Genomic DNA, 15,212 nt, shown 5'->3' with positions numbered 1-15,212 from the left:
ACTCCGTGGAAATCAGCAAATGCTACAAATCAGGGTGGGCTCCCCCACCCGCCTCCAGCACACCACCGCCTGGGTTATGATCTCTCTGTAAAAAGAATGGTGGCTCTTCTAGAGACAGCGGTTGCCAGGGGTTCAGAGGGAGAGGAGAACGACGAAGAGGCGGGTGCAGGGTACTTTTAGCGCAGTGAAATTATTCCGTCTGATACTGTAATGATGGATAGGGGACATTATGCATCTGTTAAAACAGATGGAGCTGCACAGTGCAGAGAGAACCCTAATGTCAACTAGGGACTTTAGCTCACAGTAATATATCAATATTGGTTCATCAACTGTAGCAAATGTACCACACAGACGCTGAAAATAGGAAAAACCTGACAGGGAAAGGAACTGGAGGGGAGTATACAGAAACTCTCTGGACTTTGTCCACAATTTTTCTGTAATCCTACAACTGTTCTAAAGAGCAGTCTATTTTTTAAAAAGTGTCCCAATTTCCAAAATCCTTCTAAAATGAGAAAAAGTCTTCAAATGCATTTCAAATATGGTGGCATTTTATAAATATTAAAGTGTCCTATTAATGAAGTTGATTATAGACCATGGAACACTTATCATTTTCTAACTTTCTTTCATAGTTTTAGGGCCAATAATTCTATTGCTATGGATGCCACCTAATGGCCAGCACTGTCCGAGTGGATGTCCCATCAGGCTCTCCACCAGCAGGCCCCTTTCCAGGGGCCAGGCACAAGCGCCTTTCAGAAGTGGTTTCTGAAGACCAACTGCACAAGGCCAGGCCACCCAGCAGCCTCAAGACAAGGAGCAGCACCTTACCTGTAACGTTCCAAGACCCTTGCAGCACTTGACAAGTCTGTCCTAAAATTCAAGCATCTCTGCGGCTAAAGGCTCTCTGCAACCTCACCCTGAAAACCTCAGGCTCCCCACAAGCACCCTCTGTGCCTGTCAGTTGTGCCCAGTGGAAGCTCCTTCTCCCTTAAGGTGATTATCCCGGGTTTACCTTGGAGCTGGTTACAGATGCCCGGACTCAAAGTCAAGGACCGAGAGACTTCAAGGAGCCTCAAGCCCAGTTTGGCTGTTTAATATGCAGAATCTTAGGGTCCCACCCCGACCTAATTTAAAAAAAAACCCAAGAACCTAGCCAATTCTAATGTAGCCATTTCAAGGCAGATCAACCCTGCAGAGGATGCCTGGCCCCCTCCTCGCACCCCGGCTCCTCTCTGGGGCGCCAGGGCTCTGTCTGTCTGCCCAGCTCTGTGTAAGGCCACACCATAGCAGAGATGCCCTCATTCATTACTCTAGGTGGACTCTCAGCACCCCCAAACCAAAAACCCCTCCGAAACCCACGCAGCTGCAGGTTCCACTCCTGAGGGGTGACCCCAAGTTTTCTGGATCTACTCTTTCACCAGCCACACTTTGGAGCAGGAAAACTATGGCTCCATGCTTTAGTGTAGCCCACCAGAGCAAACCAACAGCTCCTAAAATGTCACAAGACTCAGCATCATGAGCAGCACGTTTCAAGGTTCCTCTTGTCCTTCCCAGCTTTCAAAGATCATGCACAGAACTACTGGAACTGCCCTTTGAGTAACAGCATTTCACAGTCACCAAAACTATGTTTCTCTAAACAGAACACACCTTAGCTGGTAGAGTTAGAACATGGGTGTACGTTTTGTTACGCACCACCTCATACCTGGACTGCCGAACTACTAAAACTTAGAATACAACACTCCTCAGAAATTTAAAATTTCTTGAGATTCAGAAGCAAGTTCAGGATCCTGCAGTGCTGCAGGGTGTTCAATGGCATCCTGAATTGTCCCCGTCCTCCTGAAGCACTTGACTTAGGGAAGTTTCTGGTTGGTAGGCCATGGCCATCTTGGCTTGCAGGTAAGGAAATTTAAACTGAGAAATAAGGCCCAGAGTGGGATGCGGAAAGGGGACAGGAAGTCCCCTGTACTGAAAACGGTGTCATCCCTGGAATGACATCCCTGGAATCTGGGCCCATCCATGGTGGAGCTCGTTGTTCCTGCCGATCTGTTTAGCTTTGGTCTGTACCTTGAAAATCAAGTAGCCAGCCCTTCCTGTGGCTCAACTTCAAGGCTTACGCCCCAGCCATTTCGCACCGCCATGGAAATGCTATGGAACTAGCCTCCCAGCCACGGCTCCATTCCCCAATTAAAGAGTGCTTCTGCCATATTCATATTTCCATACTAAAAGGGGGAGGAAGGAAAAAGAATGAAAATATGCTGTTATGCCAGCTGCTTAGTCTTAGGAGTCTACAGTTTATATATTTATGGAAGCAGTGCTTTTCCCTTTGACTTGTGATATATTTAACTGCTCTCAGGCAAGGGGGTTTCCATAACTGGAAAGACCAAACTGCAATTCCGACGGCAGACGAGACGAGCAGTTATGACTTAACTGTTCGGCCAATTCCAAATTCAGAACCTCAGGCCTCCACGGGTTAGCGGAAACCAACCCTCGGCACCAGAGCAGGCACAGGGGAGGGGAAGAGTGGAAGCCACTTCTTAGGAAACGGGCTGACAAGCGGGCAGGAAATCTAAGCAGAAAGGTCTGGCCTTATTTACTTTGTTGAGAAATCCATACAGGCATACCTCATTTTATTGAGCTTCGCAGATACTAAGTTATTTACAACCCAAAGGTTAGTGGCACTCCGGCATCAGGCAAGTCTACTGGCGCCATTTCTCCAACAGCATATGCTCGCTTTAAGGCTCTGTGTCACATTTTAATTAAAATATGCACATTGGTTTTTTTGTTTGTTTGGTTTGGGGTATTTTAAATATATTTCTTATTTATTTTTTAAAAGATATATAGATCACATGTACATTGTTTTTTAAAGATAAAATGCTTATTGTGCACTTAATAGATTACAGTATAGTGTCATCGTAACTTTTACAGGCACTGGGAAATCAAAAAATTCTTGTAACTCCCTTTATTGCGATATTTGCTTTACTGTGATGGTCTGGAACCCAACCCACCATGCTTCTGGGCATGCGGTTATTTATTTCCAGTACTACGGACACCTCTTGCTGAGTGCCAGAGTGACTCCTGTCAATTAAAAGATGACTGCCAACGTGCTTCCCAGCTCTGCCCCTCCCTCCCTGGCAGAATGGCGAACAAATCATCTCATGTGTTTGCAAGGACAGTGCCTGGCAGTCCTGGGCCACTCCTCCCACAAGAGCCAGCAGGCAAAGGAGTCTGAAGCACACCGGGGCCCCTGAGCCAGGCGGGCCTCACCTGTGTAACGCCTTCTTTCCTGGGACCCTCAGTCGGCCGGGCGGCAGCCAGGCGCGGCTCAGGGCGGAAATCATCCACACTGCAAGGGAAAGCCTGGCGGGAGGGCCCCTCCCCGGCTCCTCCTCCCAGCTTTTGGGATCTGGATTTGGGAGCAAAATCCCGTCCCCCATCTCAACTCCCACCCAGCGCTGGTGCGCAGAAGCCCAGGGGAGGGCAATGGAAAGCAGCAGCCACCGCCTTTCTGGAAAAAAAACCATTATCTGCCAGACAGGAGGAGAGAGTCATGATCACACATTCCACATTCTTTATTTTAAAAAATGAAAAAAAAAGTCCAACACTGAAAAAAGCAGCTCCTAACTGTCCACCAAAGTCTGGAAAAAAGGTCACACTATTAAAAGTGGAAGGGGGTGGGAGAGATCGTGTCTCAGAGTCCCACATCGCAAAGCCACACATTCAACCAAACTCAAATGTAACAAATATTTAAAGTTTGAATAGGCCCAGGAAAGTTCCAGAAAGATACTTGTCACTCTTTCACAATGCTTCTTCCGCATTGTTTGAAACTTTCAAAAGCAACATACAGGCGTAACTTTCTAATGTCTCTTGTCTGCTCAAAGCCAGCACTGCACATCTGAAACAAGCCTTGTGGGCCATTTGGGCCAACCCCTTCATGTCACAGATGGGATAACCAAGCCTTAAGAGGTGACACGACTTGCAGCTGGCAAGACCCAAACTGGAATCCAGGCCTTCGGACCCCAAGAGCGTCTCTTCTTTTGCTGCGAGATAAACAAACCTCACGGCAGCAGCTCCAGCATCTCTCTACAGGAGGAGACTGGGGGAGGCAAAACTGGTTGAAAGAGGGACTGGTGGCTTGTGCTGAAGCTGTGTTTATGGCCTTTTTCACTGAGATCCTATGGTCACACAGGACAAGTTTTAGTGGGGCTAGTGACAATTAGAGGAGGGCAAGCACCCTCAAGCTAGAATGCCCACATTCTCAATAAAATGAGCCTTTGTAGATATTTGATAAATTGATTCCCAAAGAAGAAGCAAAAACAAACAAACAACAACAACAACAAAAAAAAAAACAACCAGCTTAAACGATCAAAGGCAGCCGATCACTTCTCTGCAGAGGACCACACTGCTCCTCAAGGCAAGGATGGATCTAGGCCCAGGACTGAGACTTCCTACTTCACAGAGAGCTAGATTAAAAACAAACACTCAGGGAAGCAGATGTGGCTCAAGCAGTTGGGCTCCCACTTACCACAGGAGAGGGCCCAGGTTCAGTTTCTGGTGCCTCCTAAAGAAAAGCAAGACAGCAAGCTGGTGCAACCAGATGACACAACCAGAAGACCCAATGAAGAGACACAATGAAGAGACACAATGAGACACAACGAGAGACACAACAAGCAGGGAGTAGATGTGGCTCAAGCAATTGGGCGCCTCCCTCCCACATGAGATCCCAGGTTTGGTTTCCAGTGCCTCCTACAAAGAAGACGAGCAGACACAGAGAGCACACAGCAAGCGCAAATAGCAATAAGGTTGGCGGGGGATAAAAAAATTTTTTAAATCTTAAAAAAAAACACAAACACTCAAGCTGTTGTAGCTCAGTGGTTGAGTGCCCGCTTCCCATGTACAAGGGCCCAGGTTCGCTCCCCAGTGCCTCCTAAAAAAGTAAATAAGTAAAAAAGCAAGCAAACATAAAAACCACTCAGCAAATTGCGGCACCTGTCCAGACAGAGTGGTATCACAACACAAAGTATTCTGGTGTGTGAACTTAGCCCCTGACTGCCTAGATCTATGATTATCATCATATAATTTGAGTTCCTATTTGCTTATTCCTGCAATACACAAAAATGACTAGTTGAACAGGCACCACATATGGAGACTATGTTTGCATAGTCTGACAAAATACTGCTATGTGGAAAACAAAAATGCTAACTACTGTGGATGGGGACAGGAGGGTATTCAAAGAAACAGGCAGTCATCTGTCAGGGTAGCTGAAACAGGCACAAGCTGAGGCCCATGTGATTGCTGATCAGGCCAAATCACAGCCAGAGCTGTGGCCAGAGCAAACGATGGTTTTAAATGTGTGCTCCAAGACACATCAGGGCCCATTTACACAGAGCTGCTCCTCACACGGGCAACTCTACTTGGCCAGTTCCAGGGTTAGGAACAGCAGGAGCCAATTTATTTCACAATAGTCAATGATTTTCCCCAGTACAAATGGGGAGACCAGCTAATACAGCAGCAGCAACCACTTTCATGGTCCACAGATGTTCTCTCTCCTACCATACTGTCCATGTTATTGCCACTGTACAGGTGAGAAAACACAAGCTCAGAGAGGTTGGTAAATGACCATAGCCAAAAGGCCAGGAAGTGATGGTGTTAAAATTCAAATCCAAGACTGACTACAAAGTCCAGGCTCTTTCTCCACTAGCCCTTTAAGAATCCAGTATTCCCTGGTGGCCTTTCACTAAGCATTAACCAGGACCACCCATTGATCTTCTAAGGTCAGACATCCGGCTAAGTGCAGGAGCGGCGGTGCACCTGGGATCTGCATAGGTCGGTCTGTGGATGCTGGCGTGGGTCAGCTGGTCACCCCCCCCCCCCCCCCCCCGGCAGCCACGGCAGGAGGCCCCTGGGACTGAATTGGAAGATGGATCAACCACTACACACCTATTCGAATGGCTAAACTCCAATGAGTTGCCAAACGCTGGTGAGGATGTGGGGCAACAGGAACTCTCATTCATTGCTGGTGGGAATGCAAGATGGTGCAGCCACTGTGGGAGACAGTCTGGTAGCTTCTTACAAAGCTAAATACAGTCTTATCATACAATGCAGCACTCATGCTCCAGGTATTTACCTAAATGGGTTGAAAACTTTTGTCCACTGAAAACCTATAAACTAATGTTTACAGCAGCTTAATTCGTTATTGCCCCAAACCAGAAGAAATAAAGATAACCTTCAGTGAGTGAATGGATAAACAATCTAAGATACATTCACACAATGGGATCTAAGTCAACAATAAAAGGAAATGAGCTATTAATTCACTTACACACACACACACAAATCATGGAGGAACTTGAAGTACATATCACTAAGTGAAAGAAGCCAGTCTGAAAAACCTACATAATGTATGATTTCAACTGGACAATCTGGAAAATGCTAAAATACAGAGACAGTAAATGGTGTTTTTTTGTTTGGTTTGGTTTTTCTTTTCTCCCCCACTCTGCTGGTTTGCTGTCTTGTCCATTCCCTGAGTGATCTTCTGTGTCTGTTTCTTTTTGTCTTCTCTTCTCATTTTCTCCTCTAGGCTTCACCAGGATTTGATCCCGGGAACCTCCAAGGTGGGAGAGAGGTTCCCCGTCACTTGCACCACCTCAGTTCCTGGTTTCTGTTGCATCTCGCCTTGACTCTCCCCTGCATCTCTCTTTTGTTGCATCACCTTCTTGCTGCACTTGCCATGTGGGTACATGTTTACCAGGAGGCCCTGGGGATCGAACCCAGGGCCTCCCATATGGTAGACAGAAGCCCAATCACTTGGGCCACATCTGCTTCCCAGTAAATGGTGGTTTTATACAGAGACCAGATCAGTGGCTGCCAGATATTTGGGGTGACTACATGAAGGAGGACAAGTAGTTTTTAGGGCAGTGAAGCTATTCTGTATGATGCTGTAATGGTGGATACCTGACATCAGACATTCCTCAAAACCATTGACATGAACAACACAAGGAGTGAACCATAGTGTAAACTACGAACTATAGTTAATAATGATGAATTGACATTGGTTCATGAATTATAACAAAGGTACCACACTAAAGCAAGATGTTAACAATAGGAGAAACGATGAGTTTGGGAAAGAGGTGGTATCTGGGAACACTCTGTATTATCTGCTTTACTTTCTGTAAACCTAAAACTGCTTTAAAAAATAAAGTCTAGCCCACCCCAGATAAAGCTTCTCCATACCCCCCACAGAAGCTTTGAACAAGAACTGGCAGAAACATCTTTCTCAGGGTTCCAGAAAACAGTTAAAGGACTATGGTAACAGGGTGAACATCAAATCAAGAAAAAGCCTGCGTAAAAGGCAGGCTCCCTTGGCACCCTGGTTGGCCCCTCCTCTGCCCCTCACAGCTCAGCGTGGAGCCAGCCCTCACTCCCAGGGCATGGATCCCTGGTCCCAATTCTGGAGGGAGCTGAGTAACCCTTCTGCACATACTAGGAGCATGAATCTCTGACCCAGTCTACCTGGTGGTAGCCTGAGGGACTTGCCATCCCAGAACTTGCCCTGTGTACAGAAGACAGCTCAGAGAGTTCTCCCACAGAACACTTTGGGAGAGCAGCCAATTTCTGCTACCTGGGGTGTGGGATTAATGATTATAGGGCATATAGTGCAGTGGCCAGGACTGCGAGGAAACTATTTCCTATGAAAGAGGGGACATTTGTAACTATGTAAGCAAAGGAATTCCTAGGAACCCACACTCATGCCCCAGACAAGGCACCTGGGCCAAAAAGACCAGGGAAGGCCCTAAATTTTGGCCTAGAGCTACTTTTACTACAACTCATTGTATGGATAAGCCCTGAAGGAGAGCACTTGCACTACTCAATCTTCAAAGACTAAGAAAAGTATTTTCTTTTCTTTTCTTTTTTAATTTTGTTAGCTCCTGGCATTCAAGGAAAGCTCCCTCATAACATTAGCCGTATACACACTTAAGAAAGGGATACCTCAGAGTTTAAATTCCAATTAACATGCCAAAACATCAAAAGGTCCAGGTTTCGACAAAAAGCTACAACACATATAAAGAAACAGGAAGCAATGGCCCAAGCAAAGGAGAAGATTAAATCATTAGACACCACCAATAAGGAAGATAAGACTTGGGATATATGAAACAAAGACTTTTTAAAAATGGTCCTAAGTATGCTCAAAGAACTTAAAAAAAAAAAGACAAAAAGCTAGGAAATCAGGAAAACAATAGATGAACCCAAAGAGAATACCAATAGAGTGATGGAAATTATAAAAAGGAACCAAATGGAGCTGAAGACCACAGAAACAGAAATTTAAAATTCCCTAGAGGGCTTCAACAACAGATTGGAGCTAGCAGAAGAACGAGTCAGTGAACGTGAAGATAAGACAATTGAAATCATTCCATCTGAGAAGCAGAAAGAAGAAAGAATGAAAAGTGAACAGAGCCTGAGGAACTTGAGGGACATAATTAAATGTTCCAATGTACACATTGTGAGTCCCAGAAAGAGAAGAAAGTGAGAAAGGGGCAGGGAGATTAGTCAAAGAAATAATGGCTGGGAACTTCTCAAATTTAATGAAAGACATGAATATACACTTCCAAGATGTTCAACAAACTCCAAACAGGATAAACCCAAATAGACCCACACCACAGCATATTATATTCAACTTGTCAAATGCCAAAGACAGAGAATTCAGAAAGCCACATAGGAAGCGGACTTGGCCCAATGGATAGGGCATCCGCCTACCACATGGGAGGCCAGTGGTTCAAACCCCAGGCCTCCTTGAACCGTGTGGAGCTGGCCCATGCGCAGTGCTGATGTGTGCAAGGAGTGCCCTGCCATGCAGGGGTGTCCCCCGCGTAGGGGAGCCCCATGTGCAAGAAATGCACCCCGTAAGGAGAGCCGCCCAGCGCAAAAGAAAGTGCAGCCTGCCCAAGAATGGTGCCACACACATGGGAGACCTGACACAGCAAGATGATGCAACAAAAAGAAACACAGATTCCTGGTGCTGCTGATAAGGATAGAAGCTGTCACAGAAGAACGCACAGCAAATGGACAGAGAGAGCAGACAACTTGAGGGGGGGGAAGGGGAGAGAAAGAAATAAAAAATCTTTAAAAAAAAAAAAAAGAAGAAGAAGAAAGCAACAAAGAGAGAAGCAATGCATCACATACAAGGGAGCCTAAATAAAAGTGCTGATTTCTCATTGGGAACAATGGAGGCAGGAAGGCAGTGGGATGACTGAAAGCAAAAAATTGCCAACCGAGAATTCTATATCTGGCAAAACTGTCTTTCGACAATGAGGGAGAGATTAAGACAGTCTTAGATAAACAACGGAGTTCCTCACCACTACACCATCCCTACAAGATATACTAAAGAGAGTTCCGTGGGTTGAAGGAAAGGACACTAGATGATAGATCAAAGCTGCATGAAAACTAAAGATCCTCAGTGAGAGTAATGACATGGGTAAATACAAATGCCTGTACTACCGTATTTTTGCTTTGTAACTCCACTTTTTACTTCCTGTGGGATCTAAAAAGCAAATGCACAAAATGCAATGATAAATCAGTGGTTTTGGACTCAGTGTATAAGCTTGTAATTTGAGACAAGAACTACATAAAGGTTGGGGGACAAAGAGGTATAAGAACATAGTTTGTGTGTACTTTTTTTTGAGGTACTGGGGCCAGGGATTGAACCTCGGACCTCTTATGTGCAAAGCCAGCACTCAACCACTGAGCCACATCGACAGCCCTGAGATAGCTTTTTCATTTGTTTTGCCTATCATTTTGCTTTCTGGTGTGTTTTTGTTTTGTTTTGCTATGTTTTGTTTTTAGCAGGCACTGGGGACCAAACCTGGGACCTCCCATGTGGGAAGCAGGCACTCAACCACTTGAGCCACATCCACTCCCTGCGTATACTACTGAAGTTAAATTGGCATCAAAGCAAATGAGACACTTAAAAATATAAGTTGTTAAATTTAAGCCCCTTGGTAACTACAAAGCAAATATCAAGGAACATGCCAGCTCATAGAGACAGAAATTAGAGTACAGGTTGCCAGGGACAGGAAGCAGGGAGGATGGGGAATTAATGCATAATGGGTGTAGGGTTTCTGTTTGTAAAGATGGAAAAGTTTTAGTAAAAAAGGTGGTGAGGGTACCTCAATTTTGTGAATGTGATTAATCCCATTGAACAGTATGCTTGAGGGTGATTGAGATGATAAAGTTTATGTTGTATATAAATTCCCACGATTAAAAAAAGAAAAAGAATGAGCTAAAGAAACAATATAATTGCAATACATGATTCTGAATGGGATCTAGCAAGGGAGGAGAAAAGGCTCAAGGAGACATTATCGAGACATATGAAAGCTTTACATCTATGTTAAATTTGCTGAGCTTGATAATTGCACTTATTGTGGTTGCATAAGTGAGCGTCCTTGTTCTTAGGAAATGTACAGGGCAGTAATAAATGTTCAAGGAACAAAAAGTATACACCCTACACTCAAGACTTCAGAAAATGGATAGATGGGTGGATGGGAAAGGAGAGAAGGAAGGGAGGTGGGGGGGAGGCAAAATGTTAAAATTGGTGGATCTGGGTATCTGCAGACTAGGTGTAGGTTGGAGTTGTCTGTACAGGGTTTGTATTATTTTTTAACCGTCCTGTAAATTTGAAAGTATTTCAAAACAAAATAAAAGTCTAGTAATTAAGAAGAAAAGAAGAAGGCAGATCAAGTGGGCAGGGACAGAGTACCCCACTCAATCTAGTTTGTGGTCATTTCAAATGAATCAGGGCCCACCTACTTGGGTCCGTCTAACTGCCTACTCAGGAGTCACCATCCCACCTGGTCCTTCTCCATCATCCTCTTGTGCCCAGGGGCTGGCACTCCCCACAAACCATCTCTCGGGGGCAATACTGAGACCTCCAACTCCATGCTGGAGTCAGACTCTTCCCTAGTCCAGGTAAGAGTACCATTAACCCAGGGCAGCCACTGGCAATTTCACTAGGTACCTCTCCTGCAATTCAACATCTCTCTTCCTCTGCCCTCTGCACTAAAGATGCTCAGATACGGTCAGAGGCATGTTCATAATCACTTTTGCAAAGCCAAGATTCAGCTCTGAAAAACAAGGGTAGTTTATTCCTGGAAGGGCACACAGATACATAGCACATAGTACTGCTCGCTTTTAAATGACCTTGGGTTTTCAAGTTCAGAAGCAGCTTAGTCTGGCACCAGATAAGGATATAAAGTTAAAAAAAAATTTTTTTGGCCCTAGCCATCACAAAATTTAGGGTGATATCAAGCTCCTCCATGGCATGAACTTTTAAATTATGAATAGCATGTATATATTCTTAGCCAGACACCAAGCTAAAGGAAAATGATAGACATTTTCCAACATTACTAAGTACTTAATAAGCTTATTTCCTCTCACATTTATTTATTCATGACTCTTTCCAAGAGGAACTACCTACTTTTTCATCACTCAAATCTGAGCACAAATAATATCCACAGGTCTTTGTAGATATGCATATTTTTGCACAAAAAATATTTCAGCTCTAGGAATACATTTAAAAACCTATATTTTCATCGCCCCAGTTTACCACACCCTAGCATTTCCCAGTAATGGCCTCAGAGTTTAAAGCCCAGTGGATAAGTTTCTTTTAATTCCATGAGAACACGGCAAGGTTAGCAGTATATATCTGTCCTCTCACACTCCCCTCACACTAAAGTGGGTTTACAACCACATACATTATATGGGAAATGTCTCAGCACACCTCAGCCTAAAATTTAGATTGAAACTTCATTCTTAACATGAATTACTTCAACAGTCAACAACTTCCTAAGCGAGAATGCTCTAAGCGCAACTCCTAACAGCCTTAACAGAGTGTGGATTTGATTTCTACACTTTTCACTCCTTTTAACTTTGCCCTTCCTTGCAAAAGTTTAGTTTGAAAGGCCAAATAGCCACCGTGCAAATTCTAACGGCACCAAGCAGGTTCTGGTTAAACACCCTTCAACCTTCCCTCTCTTACATTTTCAGTGGAAAACTGGGGCCACAACGCTCACCCCAAAGCATAAACTGAGCATAATATATGCTCCTTAGGGAAACATCGGAGAGAGTTGACTTTCGCCTTCTAATCTTGGGCAGCGGCACCTCTTTCTTCTTATCGAGCTTGGCAATTTCACTTTCTCCACAATACTCATCATAAATACCAATATAATAACTCTCCTTTTACTGAGTTCCTTCTCTGGCGGGCACTGCATTAAACATTTACCTTCTCTCTGTTGTCACAACAACCCTGTGGGGTTAGTACAATTACCTTCGATTTAAGCAGGAAAAAAAAAAAAACTGAGGCTCTAAGAGGTAAGTCACCGCACCCAGCGAAGTGACAGATCCTGGATTAGCATCCAGGGTTACTGACTTAAAATTCTTTGCTCTTTTCACTTCGGGCTGCCCAACTCCAGGGGAAGTCACTGCCCTGTGCGGCCCCCAGAGCGGCAGATCTACATGGAGACCCCTCCCCAATCTTGATCTCTCCACTAAACTCAGCCCCGGGAGAAGTCGCTCCGGTCCCCCGCGGGACCTCGGCTCCGGGACGCCGCTCCCACCCGCTCCCATCCCGGCCGCCTCTCTCGGTTCCAGCCACTGCTTAACCGAGGCCGGCTGGGGCGACCCCGCCCACGCAGGTGCCCTCCCGGCAGGGGGCGACTCGGGGCGTGCGGGGACGAGGAAGCACCCACCTCGTCCCCGAAGTGCACGATCTTCTGGCCGGTGGGCCCGCGCAGGCCGGGGAAGCCGGCGGGCGTGGGGTCCGCGGGGACCGCGGCGCGGGGCGCGGCGAGGCGGGCCTGGAGGTGCGGCCCCACCATGTACTGGTCGATGATTTCGTCCTGCTGCTTGGGCGGCAGCCGCTCCCACTCGGGCCCGTACTTCTCGCGGATCTTCTCCTTGTCCTGCATGATCTTCCTGGCCATGGGGCTCAGCGACGAGAAGTACGTGAAGCGCTTCCTCTCCTTGTCGTCCAGAGGCCGGTTCCCGTTCATGACGGCCGAACGCGAGGCCGCAATCGCCGCCGCCATGGAGGCCATGGCCCTGGACCCTTCCTCTCGGCCGCCTCCTCTCTTCTTCCCTCCCCTCGGCGCCGCTTCGCCACGCTCCCGCCCCCTCAGCCCCTCCCCGCCGCCAGGGAGGCGGGCCGCGGGCCGGGCGCGGGCCGGGAGCGCGCGGAGCGCCTCCTGCGGCCCCGCGCGCCGCGCCCCGCGCTCCTCCCCTCTACCCCCACGGCCCCGCCCCCGGCCCCGCCCCGCGCCCGCACTGCCCCGCCCCTCCTCGCGCCCCGCCCCCTGGCCCCGGCCCCGCCCCAGGCCCCGCCCCCGCGGCTCCGCCTGCGCCCCGCCTGCCTCTGCCGCCCGCCCAGCCGCGGGCCACTCGCCGGCTTCCAGCTCTCCAGCTCCCGGACCCCGGTAGCCCCGCCCCCTGCGGGCCCCCAGCCCCTCGCCTGCACGAACCCCCTCGCCTGCACGAACCCCCTCGCCTGCACGAACCCCCTCGCCTCCCGGCGTCACCCACCCCGTCGTGGGTTCCTACGGTGTGCCGCCCCCCACCCCTTTCTGGGCCTCCCTTTTGCTGGCGCAGGAGGTGGCTGGCACGTCCCGAAGCCCCGACCCCGCCGTGCTCTCCGTGGTGATCGCCGCGCGGCTCGACAAAGGAAACTTTCTCCCTCACTGAAGCACCTGCCGCCTTTCTCCTGTCACTGCCCCTTTTCTTTCCCTAAACGAATCCCAGGAGCTGGGTTAGGGTCTTGCGAGAATATGGAGGTGGGGTGGGGTGGATGGAGAGGGTTGGAGGAGCATGGAGGATTGATGTTGTTGAGCCTGAACTGTCAAAATCAGTTCTCGCCCCTTCCTAAAGATAAGCATCATAAATGAGTCTCTAGTAAAAGCAGTTAGGAGCGGCGGAACAGAGCCCGCAGAGGAGGCGGGCCAGGAGGCGGGCACCCCTTTGCCACTGCAGGTGTCTGCTGGGCAGTAGCTCACTTTTTAGGTGGCCCGGGTCGTGAAAGAGGTATTCCCCAAGCAGGCAGCATGGCCTTTGCTTTCTTGGATATCACAAATGAAATGACAAGGCTTATTTTGGGATTTCAGGAACCATAAGAATTCTCACCAGCTCCAAGTTTACAAATTGAAGAGGAGCAGAAAGTTGTCATAGTTAACCAAGTAGAGAAGCAATATCCCAAAAAGCAGGGACCGGTGTTTGTAGGGCCTGAGGGACAGCCCAGAGGACAAAATTCAAATGATACAGAGCCCCCTTCTGCTTGATGAGCCTGCCTGATTTTAACAAAAGACTTTGAAAATAGATTACACCATCAGCACTGGGTCCATTCTTAGAAAAACAACTGTATTTCAACTGTCACTTCAGGGCTTTGCCTCTGGAGTAGCACTTCTGAACACAAAAGTAGAGAATGCTTGCAAAGTCCTATTTTAAATGTGGAATGACTTTATTATCTCCAAGTCCAGAAATCCTAAGAAAAAAATTTTGGAATGTCGTGAATGTGACAAGCTCTAGAATTAAAAATGTTGTTAATATTAACAACGTTATTATCAGCATAATATATGGAAGCAGTGGGTAAAGTCCCAACCCAGTCCCTAGACAATAATATGACTTTGCAACGTATGTGGAATACTATTTATGAAGCTGCAAGGTCGAGAAGTGCCTTTGGTATTATTATTTTCCCTCTCTTCAGGTTGCTATTATATAGGTTCAGTATGCTGACATTAACCCTACTGATGCTCTCCTCTAACCCTTATTTACTAACATGGGTGATTTCTAAAGATGTATTCTTGAAATTTAGTTAGCTCTGCACTGGCTTTGAAAATCACATTGAAAGGATACTGTGTTAGTAGAAGCTTGGCCCATGCTGCTTTCGAAGAAGTTGCAAAAGTAAATGCTGATTTCAAAAAACCACAACCACCATTAAGTGTTTTGGATCATGTATAATTTATGGACAGAGAAGTTTGCCAAATAATATAAATATGAGCTAATCCAGGATCATTGGCCAAAGTATATAAAGTCTATTATCTGGATGATAAAGGGTAATTAAAAGAAAAATTCTTCCAGATTATAAAAAGAAATTCAGGGGAATTAAATAGCTCTGACGGATGACTTGGCTAAATTAGAAAAATTTTAAATATATATATAAAAGCTCTAGGGGGAAATAACAG

The 15,212-nt window shown here is 46.8% G+C and overlaps 1 protein-coding gene across 1 annotated transcript in view; it reads right to left on the bottom strand.

The window, feature by feature from the left end:
* The window catches only part of C13H1orf198 (chromosome 13 C1orf198 homolog), a 35,913-nt gene extending 22,705 nt beyond the window's left edge, over nt 1-13,208 (bottom strand). The window contains exon 1 of the mRNA XM_058309551.2: nt 12,732-13,208. Coding sequence (XP_058165534.1) covers nt 12,732-13,079 — 348 coding nt within the window. The 5' untranslated portion in view covers nt 13,080-13,208. The remainder of the gene's footprint in view (nt 1-12,731) is intronic.
* Nucleotides 13,209-15,212: the final 2,004 nt, after the last annotated feature.

Source organism: Dasypus novemcinctus, chromosome 13 (assembly GCF_030445035.2).
Source record: "Dasypus novemcinctus isolate mDasNov1 chromosome 13, mDasNov1.1.hap2, whole genome shotgun sequence".
NCBI lineage: Eukaryota > Metazoa > Chordata > Mammalia > Cingulata > Dasypodidae > Dasypus > Dasypus novemcinctus.
This window is presented reverse-complemented; position numbering and strand designations above follow the sequence as displayed.